This window comes from Rhinolophus sinicus, chromosome 13, assembly GCF_057876585.1.
Source record: "Rhinolophus sinicus isolate RSI-liver-muscle chromosome 13, RSI-T2T, whole genome shotgun sequence".
Classification (NCBI taxonomy): domain Eukaryota; kingdom Metazoa; phylum Chordata; class Mammalia; order Chiroptera; family Rhinolophidae; genus Rhinolophus; species Rhinolophus sinicus.
Window position 1 is genome coordinate 3,258,494 of NC_142513.1, and position 12,292 is coordinate 3,270,785.

The 12,292-nt window shown below is 52.1% G+C and overlaps 1 protein-coding gene across 10 annotated transcripts; it reads right to left on the minus strand.

Moving 5' to 3' along the window:
- On the minus strand, positions 1 to 10,650 carry NELFCD (negative elongation factor complex member C/D). 10 transcript variants are annotated; one of them, XR_002139645.3, is made up of 15 exons: positions 10,505 to 10,650; positions 7,928 to 8,043; positions 7,582 to 7,691; positions 6,689 to 6,798; positions 5,422 to 5,529; positions 4,786 to 4,938; positions 4,454 to 4,584; positions 3,650 to 3,815; positions 3,246 to 3,380; positions 2,719 to 2,858; positions 1,894 to 2,008; positions 1,257 to 1,352; positions 1,137 to 1,188; positions 578 to 707; positions 1 to 482 (listed from the first exon to the last, which is right to left on the minus strand). XR_002139645.3 is itself a non-coding variant. In XM_074318204.2 (15 exons), the coding sequence occupies exons 1-15, from the start codon at positions 10,589 to 10,591 to the stop codon at positions 448 to 450; spliced, it is 1,812 nt and encodes a 603-aa protein (XP_074174305.1). In that variant the 5' UTR covers positions 10,592 to 10,650; the 3' UTR covers positions 1 to 447. The 10 variants fall into 10 exon arrangements, 7 of the variants coding, with proteins under 7 accessions (XP_074174305.1, XP_019612714.1, XP_074174306.1 ...); XR_012491425.2 differs by having other exon boundaries at positions 2,719 to 2,897; XM_074318204.2 differs by having other exon boundaries at positions 1,048 to 1,188; positions 2,719 to 2,897.
- Positions 10,651 to 12,292: the final 1,642 nt, after the last annotated feature.

Genomic DNA, 12,292 nt, shown 5'->3' on the forward strand with positions numbered 1-12,292 from the left:
TGAGCCTGAGTGTGCCTCATTTATACACGAGAACACCTTTCTACACCTTTCAGCCCAGTAGAAAGGCTTCTATTTGTTCTTGGAAAATTAAAACAATTACAGTAAAATATCAACTAATCAGGTTCTTGTGAGAAAACTAAGTCAGCTTTTAAAGTAGTTCATTTAAGTGTCTCCATTTCTGACTCCCCACCACCCTTGGGGCTGACAGCTGGCTCCATCCGGAGAAGCGACGTGATCCTGGACCCCACAGTGGGGGAAGAATACTGTAAATGACTTATAAGAAGGACAGAGGACTGTTCGTAGTAGCAGTTTTTCACTTATACTGCTAACATTTTCCTTTTTAAAAATGTTATCTCCTCCCCCCAGAATGCATTTCCAAGATGCTGACTGAGCCTCTTCAAACAAGTTTCTGGAATGTTCTGCTTCAGCTCTGGAGGATGCTCTAAATTAGTTCACCAGGATGAAATTAGACTTGCAGTGAGCTTTAACAAACAGAAGGAAAAGTCAGAGATTAGAAACAGGAGGTAAAAAAATGACATTTAAAATTGTAGCAAAGGGACAGTCACATCAACCCTACCTACAAATTCCGTCACAGGGTCATGTTCGCCTTCTGTTTTAATGGTGCCTGCGATGCTGTCATTTTCTAAGATGGGGAGGAAAAGCTGCACAAAGTCTGAGGTGTACGGAGGAGCTATGACATCCAGGACCTGTGGGGACAGACAGCAGGTTACTGCCCCCGCTCAGCCCGAGAGCAAGCTGACGGAATGGCAGGCAGTTTGGAGAAAACCCCCCTCCCCTCCCTGTTTCTCGCTTCCTGCTGACAACAGCAGTGTCCATCATAAGGCCCCGGGAGGCCATGGAGGTAAAACACGAGACAGTCCCTGTGGGTAGGAGGTGCCCGGGAAACCTATCTACGTCCCTACCATCAGCATGATTATCAGAAAGCACAGTTCTCAGAGTCAGGGTACAAAACGAACTAAATTAAGCCAAACAGGGCACTGCTAGGGTAAACAGTATGAAACATGAAACAAATGGCGTGTTGCTGACCTCGGTTACAAAATAGCGAATGAGTGAAATGTCAGTGTCCAGCTTCTCCAGACACTTTCGGATGTAACTGACAACAGGAAGTACATAACCTCGACTCAGCAGGTGAACCATTCTGTCCAACAGGGTCTTCTTCAACTCGAGCTGCAAGAGGGGGCACAGGGCTGTCAGGAGGCCCCCACGCAGCACAAGGCCCGCGGGACGCCGCTCACCTGCTCCATCACGTCCAGCTGGCAGTGCTCGGTCTCAAACAGCTTCACCAGCAGCTGCAGGACCTGCGGGTGCAGGAGCTGGTGGCACGTGCTGATCTACAAATGGGCCAAAGAAAGCCTTGCTGAGCGAGCCTGGCGCTCGGGCCTCTGGGCTCACCATCAGCATGCAGGGACCGCTCTGTCACCACAGCCACCATAGACAGCTGCTCGCTGACCATGGCGGTCCTTAACATCATCCCAGAGCCGGTCAGCTTCTGTGCCATTCCCCATCCTTTCAGGGACACTTGATAAAACAGAAATCTACAGAGTCAGGGCAACTAGTTCTTGCAAAGGAAAAGCCTCCTTTAGTACAGAAATAACTAGCTTTACACAGTGTCTTCCGAGCTCACTGCACAGAAGTGCTGGCCACACAGGCCTAAGAGGACAAGCACAGACAGAGCAGCGGGCCCCCGAACGTCTCAGTCCGCGGGCGTTGGTTGCCATGTGATGGGCTGCAGTGGGAACTGAGCATTCCTTTATACCAGTCGGCCTGTGGGAAATGGGTTGTTCTACGGCGTCTGCCTCACAGTGGCAGAACCTACGGACAGCGTTCAGTGGGGGCTCCGTGTGCGCTGTACGTGGCCCTGCGGCCCCCTACCTCGTCCAGCAGCGCCAGGTGGACTGGTGTGTGGTCAGTCTGCAGCTGGAAGTACCTCGGTTCCGACACGGTCCAGTCCACCCACTTCAGCACACCCATTGCTACCACGGGGAACCTACAGGCAAACGAGGCAGGACGCTTCCTTTACACAAAGGTGTCAAGAAACCAACAACACAACTAAGCGGGGCTTAAAAGACAATGAATCCCTCCCGTAATTCACTCCTCTTTGCGCTCCCTGGGAATTGTGTGTCAGTGACGATGGTGTGAGGAGGCCGGCACCATCAGTGCCGTCGGGACCCCAGTGGGCGAGTGCTCAGCTCACTGCAGACTTTCCTGGTTGGCACGGAGAAGCTCCTGGGTGCACAGTGCCCCGGGAGCCAGGTGGGCTGGCCTGAAATTTCCTCTTCCCTCGCATACCCTTTCCTGTCCCTAGTACAAATCAATAGGGCAGAGACCCAGAGACCCACAAGGACAGCCCACTGGGAAGCTTTCCTCGTGAACTCTTATTTACAGAATTGCAAATCACTTCTATGTAAGCAATACGTTGTTGGTCTAACTTTTACTGTAAATAGACCCTTTTCTTCAAGTCAATGTTTATAATCCTGGTTGGTCTTCCTTTCTGTTAGTCAAATTTGTGAACAGACCTCTGTCAATAACACCTGAAAATTACCCACGCTGCTAAAACCATTTACAGTCCTCCATATATGTTCAAAGAAGAAAAAGGAAATCAAATGAATGTCTTTCTGAAGTTTTTTTGAGCTTTCAATATGGAGACTCGAGCTACCCTCCCGAAGGCGAGTTTCCGAGGTGAGTGCCCGTGCCTACCTGATACACTGGTACAGAGTGCTCAGCTCTGCCACCAGCTCGGAGGCCCCTTTGTTCTCGTTGCAACACAAGTTGTGGACAGTTTCAACAGCTTTCGATGTTGACTTCAGCTCGTCTTTATTGATGCTCGCTCGTTTGTTCTGAAAACACAAGTCGCTGAGTCCGGCGGAGCTCCCGGCCTGGTGGTGGGGTGACAGGCAGTGGCCACTTCTCTCTGCAAACCACCCCCCGTCGCTGAAGTCAGGAGTCAGCTGACTGGCAAAGCCCCACTCGCACGGCACACAGAAACTGACAGCCGTGGAGACCAGCAGTGTCCCGCGTCACAAGTCAGTCTGAGTGACGAGTGGAGGTGCTGTGCACATTTTCTGAGACATTTAGCACTTTGACTATTTTATGGATAAACACTAAAAAAGACATTTTTGATACTAGATGGGCTCAGGATTTCTCGCAGCCCAATTCCCAAATAATACCAGAGAGGGGGTGGTTACTCGTCTCCCTGCCAGCCCGGCCTCTCGGATGGACAATACCTTCTTCCACGTCTCCACCACACTCGCTGCATACGCCAAGATGTGGATGTACTTGTGCTTGTGGTCCTGGTTGATCCTGGCCCCCGGTTTAAAGAGTGACTGCATGAACAGGTCCAGGAAGGCTGGCACCCGGATCTGAGGGGAAACAAAGAAGGCTGAAAAGGAAGCTGGGAGGGAGACGGCGGGTGAGTCCACACCCTGCCGCATGCGTGCTCGCAGCCACCCCAGCGCGTGCTGCAGGCCCAGTGTGTGACAGTGAAGGACCAGCAAAAGGACAGAAACACTTCAACAGGAATGTGCACTCAATGACTTCAGAAAAGTAAGGCAAACAGAATTTCCAAACTAACCCTTCCAGCTCACATGGGGGGTGTCCCACCTTATGATTAAATTGAAAAGCAACTTACGAGTTCAACAGGAGGTGGGTCCATGCTTGTAAACATCTTGAACAGGACTGTGATGTCAGCTGGGTTCAGAGCTCCCTTGGACAACATGGCCCCCAGGGCCTGACAAGCCCTGGGGTAGGAGGCAGCTGTGCCCAACGCTAGCGTGATCTGACTGGCATCGTGGCCTCTTGATGGAAACAAAATCATATACGCTATGGTTAATAAGGTGGGATAAAAGGTTGGTAACGCTTCCCTTCTCCCCTTCCCTCCCTCCTTCCCTCCTTCCTTCCCTCTTTCCTCTTCCCACATTTCATGCTTGGAATTATTGGGATCCCTTTATTTTTTCGTATTTCTGTTATTTGCTGGGACACTGACTGACCCAGGAAAACAACATTTGGAACTAACTGGGAAAGAATGATTCAAATACAGCTCGCAGACTTTCTGAAAGGAAACACACTTTTTGAATACCTTATTAAGACTCCATTAGTAGAAACGAAAGACAACAAGAGCTAATTGTGTTCTAAGACATGGACTATAATACCACGAGGAGTCTACGGAATAACTGTTTCAGGTTATTTGTTGTTGATGAATGCCAGTGTGAAGGCACGGACTCATGACTCCAGTGAGCTGAACAGTCATCGGCACCTAACACTCGTTAGTGCTCTAGAAAGCACGCTCTCCGCAGGAACTGAGCCGCCCGCACTGCTCCAGCCCTGCTGGCCAGCAGGCAGTCTACCCGTGTGCCGAAATGACAGGACCCAGAGGAAGAAGGGCGATGGGGTGAGGTGGGGGCCCCAGTGGGGGGCGAGCAGACCCTGCTGTCACCTTTCCTGCGCAAAGCGCTGGACCTCCTGAGCGATCCTGCGGACCGCCGAGCCGCCCTGTTCTTCCTGCGCCAGCACGGACATCATGGCCTGAGCAAACAGGTATGTGTGCTCCCCGTGACACACCATTTTCTGGAAAATCGCAGAGAAAGAGTTTGGGGTGTCATGACTGCAGCAATGGCAAACGCAGAGAAAAGAGTCAGATGGGGACAGTTGTCCTGCACGAAGGAGTTACCCTCGGAGGAGCCTTCTGACCTGGACATTCTCTAAAGGAAAGGGGCCTTTCATGTTTGAAAATGCTTGACCCAAAACAGCCTCCTTCAAAGAACTTACAGCAAACTCAGGGAGATTTTTTTCAAGGTTTTCTTCTCCTCCATCCAAAATTGTCGCTAGAGAGGTACGGAGTACTCTAGAGAACACTTCCAACTGCTGACAAGCTGTGGACACACTGGTTATTTCCCCTTGGTACCCTGCGTCAGAAATAAGCTACGGTACAAAAATAAGAGGCCAAACAAAGTGTCAACAAGAAGTGACCACACGTTTCATAGAAAGTTGGCTTGCCGTCTATTTGTGGTGAGAGGGACAAGCACTGGTCTGAAACCCTTCCTCTGACCCCTGCTTCACCTCTAACTAGGTTTGTGGCCCAGGCTAACCACCCCGGCTGGTTTCTCTCTGTATAAGATGAAGGACACACACCAGATACTCTTAAATGTTCCTCTCAGGACACCATGGACTCTAGTAATATATTCCTGCCAAATCTCAACACACCGTCCACACTGATCCAAATCCAGACACAAATTCTGTGCTTTTCTTTCTCAATGTAAGACTTACTAAAGTGAAACGATGAAGGCCTTTACCAAAAGAACACGTATGATCTTTCAAAGAAAAACGATTACCCACCAACCAACCCAACATCAGCCTTGCTCACAAACACTTTTATCTTTCCTCTAACTCCAGTGCTCTTCCTACCTTAACAGTGAAGTTAAGCATCAAACAGTCTGGATGGGCTTCCGCCAGTTTGTAAAACAGATCTCTCCATGTGGTGTGTGCAATCATTTGTTCAAGCCACGCTGGGGTCTGCCAACAAACAAACAAACACACAGCAAGGGGCCCAGCTTTGGCTTCAGTGACACTTACGCTGGATAAACAAGCACAGGACCTTCCAGCTGGAAGAGCACAGGCCCAGCGAGCATCCAGATCTGGCCCTGCAGTCCCAGGGTGGAGATGCCCATGGGCGGCTAACTGGCAGAACTGGGCCCTGGACGCCCAGTCAGAGCTTCTGGCAGACCTAGCGCCACACAAGAACACCGACAGGGCCTCCTGGAGACACCGAGAGCCTAGTGGAAGCGTGTGTACAGTGGCGCTGCATCACGTGCACACAGTGAACTCATGCGCAATCAGCCATGTGCCCTGGGCATATGAGAAAAGGGCAATTTAAATATTAGGTCGGTGCAAGAGTAATTGCGGTTTAAAAGATTAAAAACTGTAAAAAACGCAATTACTTTTGCCCCAATCTGACAGCACAGGTGGTTCTGTGCGCCACCACCTGAAGTGGCACCTTAGCTCTCGTACTGTATGGCTGACGGACCCTGGGCTGCACCCTGAAGCCACCGGCACAGTGTGCCAAGGCCAGGCTCCCCACGGGCTGCTCCCACCACTGATGGAGGGTGGCTGGGCTCCAAGCCAGACCTGTTCCTAGGAGACATGGGCTCCAGTGACAGGGTGTTGTGGCCTAAAGACTCTGGTGACACTGCTGAAGCTTTCTGAAAACTGCACTGTCATCTGAGACTCCAACCCAAGCGTCCTTCCTTTCTTCTTGTCTTCAGGGGTCAGACCTGCATCACCGCACCCCCAGCCTCCCCCACTGTCCCTCCCAGGTGTGTCCTCTGTGATCTCCTGCACCTCCAATCGTGTCTTAGCAGCTGCTTTTAGGAGGACCCAAAGGAAAGCAGCGCACCACGCACAGAGCCTGCGCCCTGCAGTCAGAACGCGGGAGGTGGGAACTGCTGCTCTTCCCCTGAGCGCAGCACCTGTGTGCACCATCTCCACGTGCAGGATCCCAGACACCGACGGGCCGTCTGAAGGGTGCCTTACCACAGCGCGGTTTCTGCCGCCCACCCTGATTCAGTCCCGTGCCCAGCTCTAACATTACTTACACAACAGGCCACCAGTGTACACATGGAATGAGCAAAAGCCCCTAGGAATCGGTATTAGAAAAAGAAAAGAGATTCCTCACCTCTCCTTCTTCAGTAAAAATAGAATCTGCTTTGCGGGGGTCAAAATGTTTGATTAGTAAACTCTTCAGGTGATTTTCCACAGTTTCCTGAACCTGCACCGGTTCAACACCTGAAAGAAAAGGGCACTCTCTCAATTCGCTGTATTACTTTAGAAAAAGTAGACAGGTCAGAAGTCTATGTATGAGTCAAGTACCACAGAATCGCTTCTGACAACTTAGAATTTGGGGCCTCTCATAAATGTTAACGTTTGAGAATCACATTCAGTGGTAAGAACCAAGAAAGAGCCCCGAGCAGGACACATGAGGGTGCTTGACCTTGTCCACAGGGAAAGGTCATCTGCAAAACCTCGCTAAGGACAAGGAGAAATTGACAAAATAGACAAGAGGGAGGAAAGACACACGCTTACACAGGAGAAGAGGGACACTCGTCCCTAGTCCCTGTGACAGCAGCGCCTGGACTCATTTCCTGACAGTGTCATCAGTGATGTCGTCTGTACCCACTTCAGTGACTTACAGTATGGCTCTACCTCGATCACAGTAGCTGAAAGCCATCGTCACACCCACTCTTTAACTGTCCATCACTGGCTGCTGGCTGTAACAGACAGACCTCTACAGAATGACACACGGAGCAACGTACACTGCGTAGTCCTGGAAGTGTGCAGCGTGGTATGGAAAACAGCCCAGTGGGCACGGCACGAGCTGCCTATCTACAAACCTCAGTGATCGAACCACAGAGAAGAGTCAAGCAGACAAAGGTGCGTAAGCAGTTGAGTCCTTACGTAAGTGAAAACCCAGGAAAACAGAACCTTTCCAATTGATCAGCACTACAGTGATCCAGAGGCCTATTAACAGGGGGAGTGATGAGCAGCCAGGACCGACCACCCATGGAGCACCTGTCTGGATGAGCCACTCGGCCAGCAGGTTGACGGTCTGAGCCACAGCAGTGTAGTTTTCTGACAAGAGCTGGATGACGTTCTCTGGGGACCCTCCTGCCTGAAAATACCTAGAAAAGGTAACCAATGAGCTATTACGCTAAAATGAAGGCAGACCAGCACGGGGAGGGATGACGGCACGGAGGGGAGGTAAGAGGGAGACAGCTAGGTTATCACGAGTTTTAAAGTGCGGGGCCTTCCGTTGCACATTATTCTTCCTTTTACACGTCCTCTTCTGGGTCTCCTGTTACACAACTCTCCCCAAATTCCCCCACCCTCCTCCCAGCACAAACAGCCCGTCACGTACCGCTTCAGAGTGTTAAAGATGGAGGGTTCCATTATGTAGTCCCGGGTGGAGAACTTGTGTAGGCATTCCTGCTGCACCTCGGCGTCGTCTTCCCCCTCTCCATAGTCGTCCTCCTGCTGGTGGGAAATGCCGCGGGCCACGCTCGTTTCTCAGCAATACAAATGTCGCCTAATCTCACCTCAAATCTGTGTAACACTGTCCCTTTCAAAAGTACTCCACATCCATTATTTCACTTGGCTTTCATGAGAATGTCATGAAGTGGGCAGGACAAGTAATGAGTGGCTGAGAAAATGGGACCCAGAATCACACCGAGTGGGTCTGTGTCATGACTCCACTCTGCGAGCTGTGTACAGCGGTCGTGTAAGTTACCTAATCTCTCTGGGTACCCATTTCCTCCTGTTAAACCGAGGTAATCATAGTAGCCACTCCCGTCTAGCTGTTGTCAGGATTCCATGAGCTAAGTTTGAAGAGCCAAGCACAACCTGACATTTACTAAGAGTTCAACAGATGTCAGCTATCATTGCTCTCTCCCTGTTACTACTTCCCACGTGCCATTTCATGCTTTCCAACAAAGTCGGTCACGGTGTTCTCGAAGGCATAAGCCATGCGTTTCCTGTTAGAAAGTAAAGACCACTGACTCGCGGCGAGTCAGCAGGCCTGGCTGGATTCTAGTCCCAGTTCTGCGTGGAAACACGTTCCTGATTCTAAGGACAAAGCAGGGCGGTGATGTGACAACTGTGGACTGAACGGCCCCAAGGTCTTCCAGCTTTGACACTGTCACCCTAAATAGCCAGCAGGTGCTTTCTGAACAATGACTATGTACTGAGCACTGTGTTTGTCACCAGGGAACCTAAGAACATATAAGAAGACATGTCTTTTTCCATCAAAGGAGTTCACAAACCAGTAGGTGAGACCAACCACCACGCACCTGACTCTAGCATAACGGGTTTAAGAGGTGGCCCAGGAGTCAACCAACTATGGCCCAAGGCCACATCTAGCCCTCCTCTTGTTTTTGTAAATAATATTTTATTGGGACACATTATTAAAAACAGTATCTACAGCTGCTTTCCCCCATAACAGGAGAGTTGAGTAGTTGTGACAGAGACCTGCAGAGCCTAAAATAGTCACCATCTAGCCCTTTACAGGAACGTTCACCCCCACCCCCAGTCTAGTTTGACATCCTGAAAGCAAGTGTTGTGGGAGCAGTCTTCACTGCGGGGGCAGGGTCTTCTCTCAGACAGTTTTTGTGCCGGGAGCCTTGGACGAGGCTGTGAAGAAAGGCCAGGCTTCACCCTGGGACCCCCCATGTCTGCATTCTGGGGCTTCTATCCTGGACCCTCTTTGCTTCTACTGCACCTTCTCTGGGGCCATGCCACCTCCCTGCTCGTGAACCTCTCTCCCCCTCTCCCACCTCCCTCTGCTCCAGACTCAAGCATTCAGCAGTCTATTCTCATTCCCAATCATCTTTCACACGGATTCCACAATGAGCTTCATAAGCCACAAAGCTGATGTCTCTCTCTTGCTTCAAGTGTCCTATCTCAGAAAAGACACCCAAGCTCTAGCATGACCGTCACCTTCCACCTGTTCACCAGGCCAGTCTCATCTGCTGCCACTCCCATGGGCACCCTGCAGCCAGACTAAGCCATTTGCATTTCAATGTCGCTTAGCTTCCACGGTGGCCTTAACCTCCCGGTGGCCTTAACGTCCCAACAGCCTTAGGACACATCTTCCTGCCCCCACAACCCACCTAACGGGGCCTCAACTGACTCGAGTTTGGGTCACAAACATTGACCCACCACTACCTTTCGAAATCCCGCTTATGCCACCCTCCTGTCACTTTTCTTGACGTTCTCTCTCCTCCAGCAGTCAGATGACTGTGAAAAGGACATCTGGTCCACCCAGATGTCATCAGGAGAGTGGATGAGGGTCGTGATTCAAGTTCTCCAAACATGCGCCTCCCCAGCCGCCGTGGGGTCCAGCCCTGGCTCTGCCATCGCTCGCTGCAGAAGCTAGGGCACGTCACTGGGGTGCTGTGTGTAAAAGGAGGACATACGCCCTCGTTCCAGCGCTCTGGGACTCCAAGGCTCGAGGTGACAAGTGCTGCCATTCTGAACGGGATGCTGCAAACACCCGCCCACTACTCAGCTAAGTTTCCCTCATCTGGACCACTTGGGTGACCAGCGGTTTGAAAAGTAGCGATGGAGACAACGGACCTGGGGGTTAGCAAGTGACAGCGCCTAGCACTGGGCCTGGCCCCCAGTCAGTGGTCAGCGGGTCACCTGACGCCTCGACTGGGGAAACTGAGGCCCACTGTGAAAGCAGCGGCGCAGGGCTCGCCCCGCGGGTGCCGCCCCTCGCCCCACGCCCACGCATTTGCAAGTGCAGAAACCGAGGCCGGCGAGGCCGCGTGCGTGACCCCCGGCGGGCAGCGGAGAGAGGGGCGGGCCCCGCCGGCCGGGGGTGAATGGCGGCGAAGAGTGGGGCGCGCTGTGCTTAAACCACACGGTGACCGCGGGGCCGGGGCGGAGGGGACGGAGACCAACAGTCCTCGTCGGGGCCGCCCGGTGCCCCCCTCACCTGGCCGCCATCCGCCTCGTCGCCCCACTCGGCCGCGCTCCCGAAGTAGTCCTCGTCCATGATGGCGCCCGGCGCGGCCCCCGCCATCCTCTCCCGCGAGCGCGCGCGCGAGTAAGGCGCATGCGCACGGCGGAGCGCGCGAGTGCACGCGCGGCCCCGCGGCCCGGCCCTCCGCGGCCGCGCGCCTCGGCCGGGGTGGGGGAGGGGCCACGAGAAAGGGGCGGGGCTCCAGGCGTCCGGGGCCCGGCGGGAGCCTGCGGGAGGCGGGGCCTGAGCGAAGGGCGGGGCTACCCCACCCACGTTGATCCTAGTACCCAGTGGCGGGTGGAGCTGGGCGGGGTGCGGGCCGAGGGAACTTCCTGAATTGACCCAGGGGCATAGCCTGGATTTAGGTCTGTGGAATTTTAGCGGTGGTTAGAATGTTTGAACTAGACTCGCGCTTGGTTTGGGTTGGGGTCCCAGACCCACCCGCTTCGTCCCTGCAACTTTCAGTCCGGAGAGCAGAAGTGTCCTTATCTGACAACTGGGCACATGGCAGAGCCGACCTATCAGGCAAAGTACCGAGGGCCCGTGAGAATGTTTTAATTTCTTTTATGACTATTATAACAATGAATCCAGCCTGGATTATATCAGTATATATAACCGGTATAAACAACACATGCAGTGTAATTTGTAATTTTTAATATTTCTTTACGGAAGAAGCGCTCACGAAGGCCAAAATGCCTAAGGCCCACAGATGTCATAACGCAGCCCTGGAAAAGACGGCCTACCTGTGGGGTTGCTGCTGAGGACAAGTGAGATGATGCTGTTAAAGCCCGCAGCTCGCTTCCCAGCAAGTAGGAGGTCCAAAGGAGAGCCTGACGGGCACCCCAGAAAGTTGTGAGCAGAGATGTTAACACCGTCTGATCTGGATGCTCTGAAAAGTGATGCCCACGTCAGTGCCGTGTTTCCCCGAAAATCAGACCGGGTCTTAATTAATTTTTGCTCCAAAAGACGCATTGAGGCTTATGTTCAGGGGACGTCATCCTGAAAAATCATGCTGGGGCTTATTTTCTGGTTCGATCTTATTTTCGGGGAAACACGGTAAATTAAGAGCAGTAGAGACAAGAGCTGTAGGTATTGACAACTGCGACGATATATGAAGGGCTTACCAGGCAGGCACTGTGCGTTCATTCCTTCCTTCTTTCATTCATTCGACTATTGTTTATCCAGTGCCTATAAGGGCCTGGCTGCATTCTACTCCCTGAGCTCATCACTGAACAAATTGGACATGGTCCTTGCCCCAGGGGAGCCTACGTTCTACTGAGGGAATGGAACTGGAAACATAAAATAATGACAGCGGGTGATAAGTGCTAGTATTCTGAGATAAGAGGAGAATGACTTTGGGCCATCAGACACGGCTTCTCCAGAAAACTTATGTTTGATCTGAGAGTTATATGACAAAAGGAGTCGGAGAGCACATTTTAGGAGAGCGTAGCTGCTTGCCATGTGTCCTGGGAACACAAGGGCCACTGAGACTGGCCCCTCGCAGGCCAGGGAGAAGCCCAGATGAAGTGGGCAAGGCAGGCGGGCCCAGATCTTCGCGGGGAGTTAGGTTTTTAACCGAGGGCTGTTAGGAAGGGTTTAGTACAACAATGTATGTAGAGCCCTGAGCGTGAAGCTTGCACACAGTAGGTGCTCAGTAAGTATTAGTTATTATGATGAGGACGAAACCTTTGGGAGTTTATTGGTTTGCTCGCTTTGAGGGAATAACAGGACCATGTCTGTGTTTTCAAAGCTGTGTCCCAT

Coding starts and splice junctions, on each gene's coding strand:
- NELFCD (XM_074318204.2), bottom strand. CDS start 10,591: ATGGCGGGGGCCGCGCCGGGCGCCATCATGGACGAGGACTACTTCGGG. Junction 7,692..7,927: donor ATCTTTAACACTCTGAAGCG/GTACGTGACGGG, acceptor TACCTTTTCTAG/GTATTTTCAGGCAGGAGGGT. Junction 3,816..4,453: donor CAGCGCTTTGCGCAGGAAAG/GTGACAGCAGGG, acceptor GTTTCCATCAAG/AGGCCACGATGCCAGTCAGA.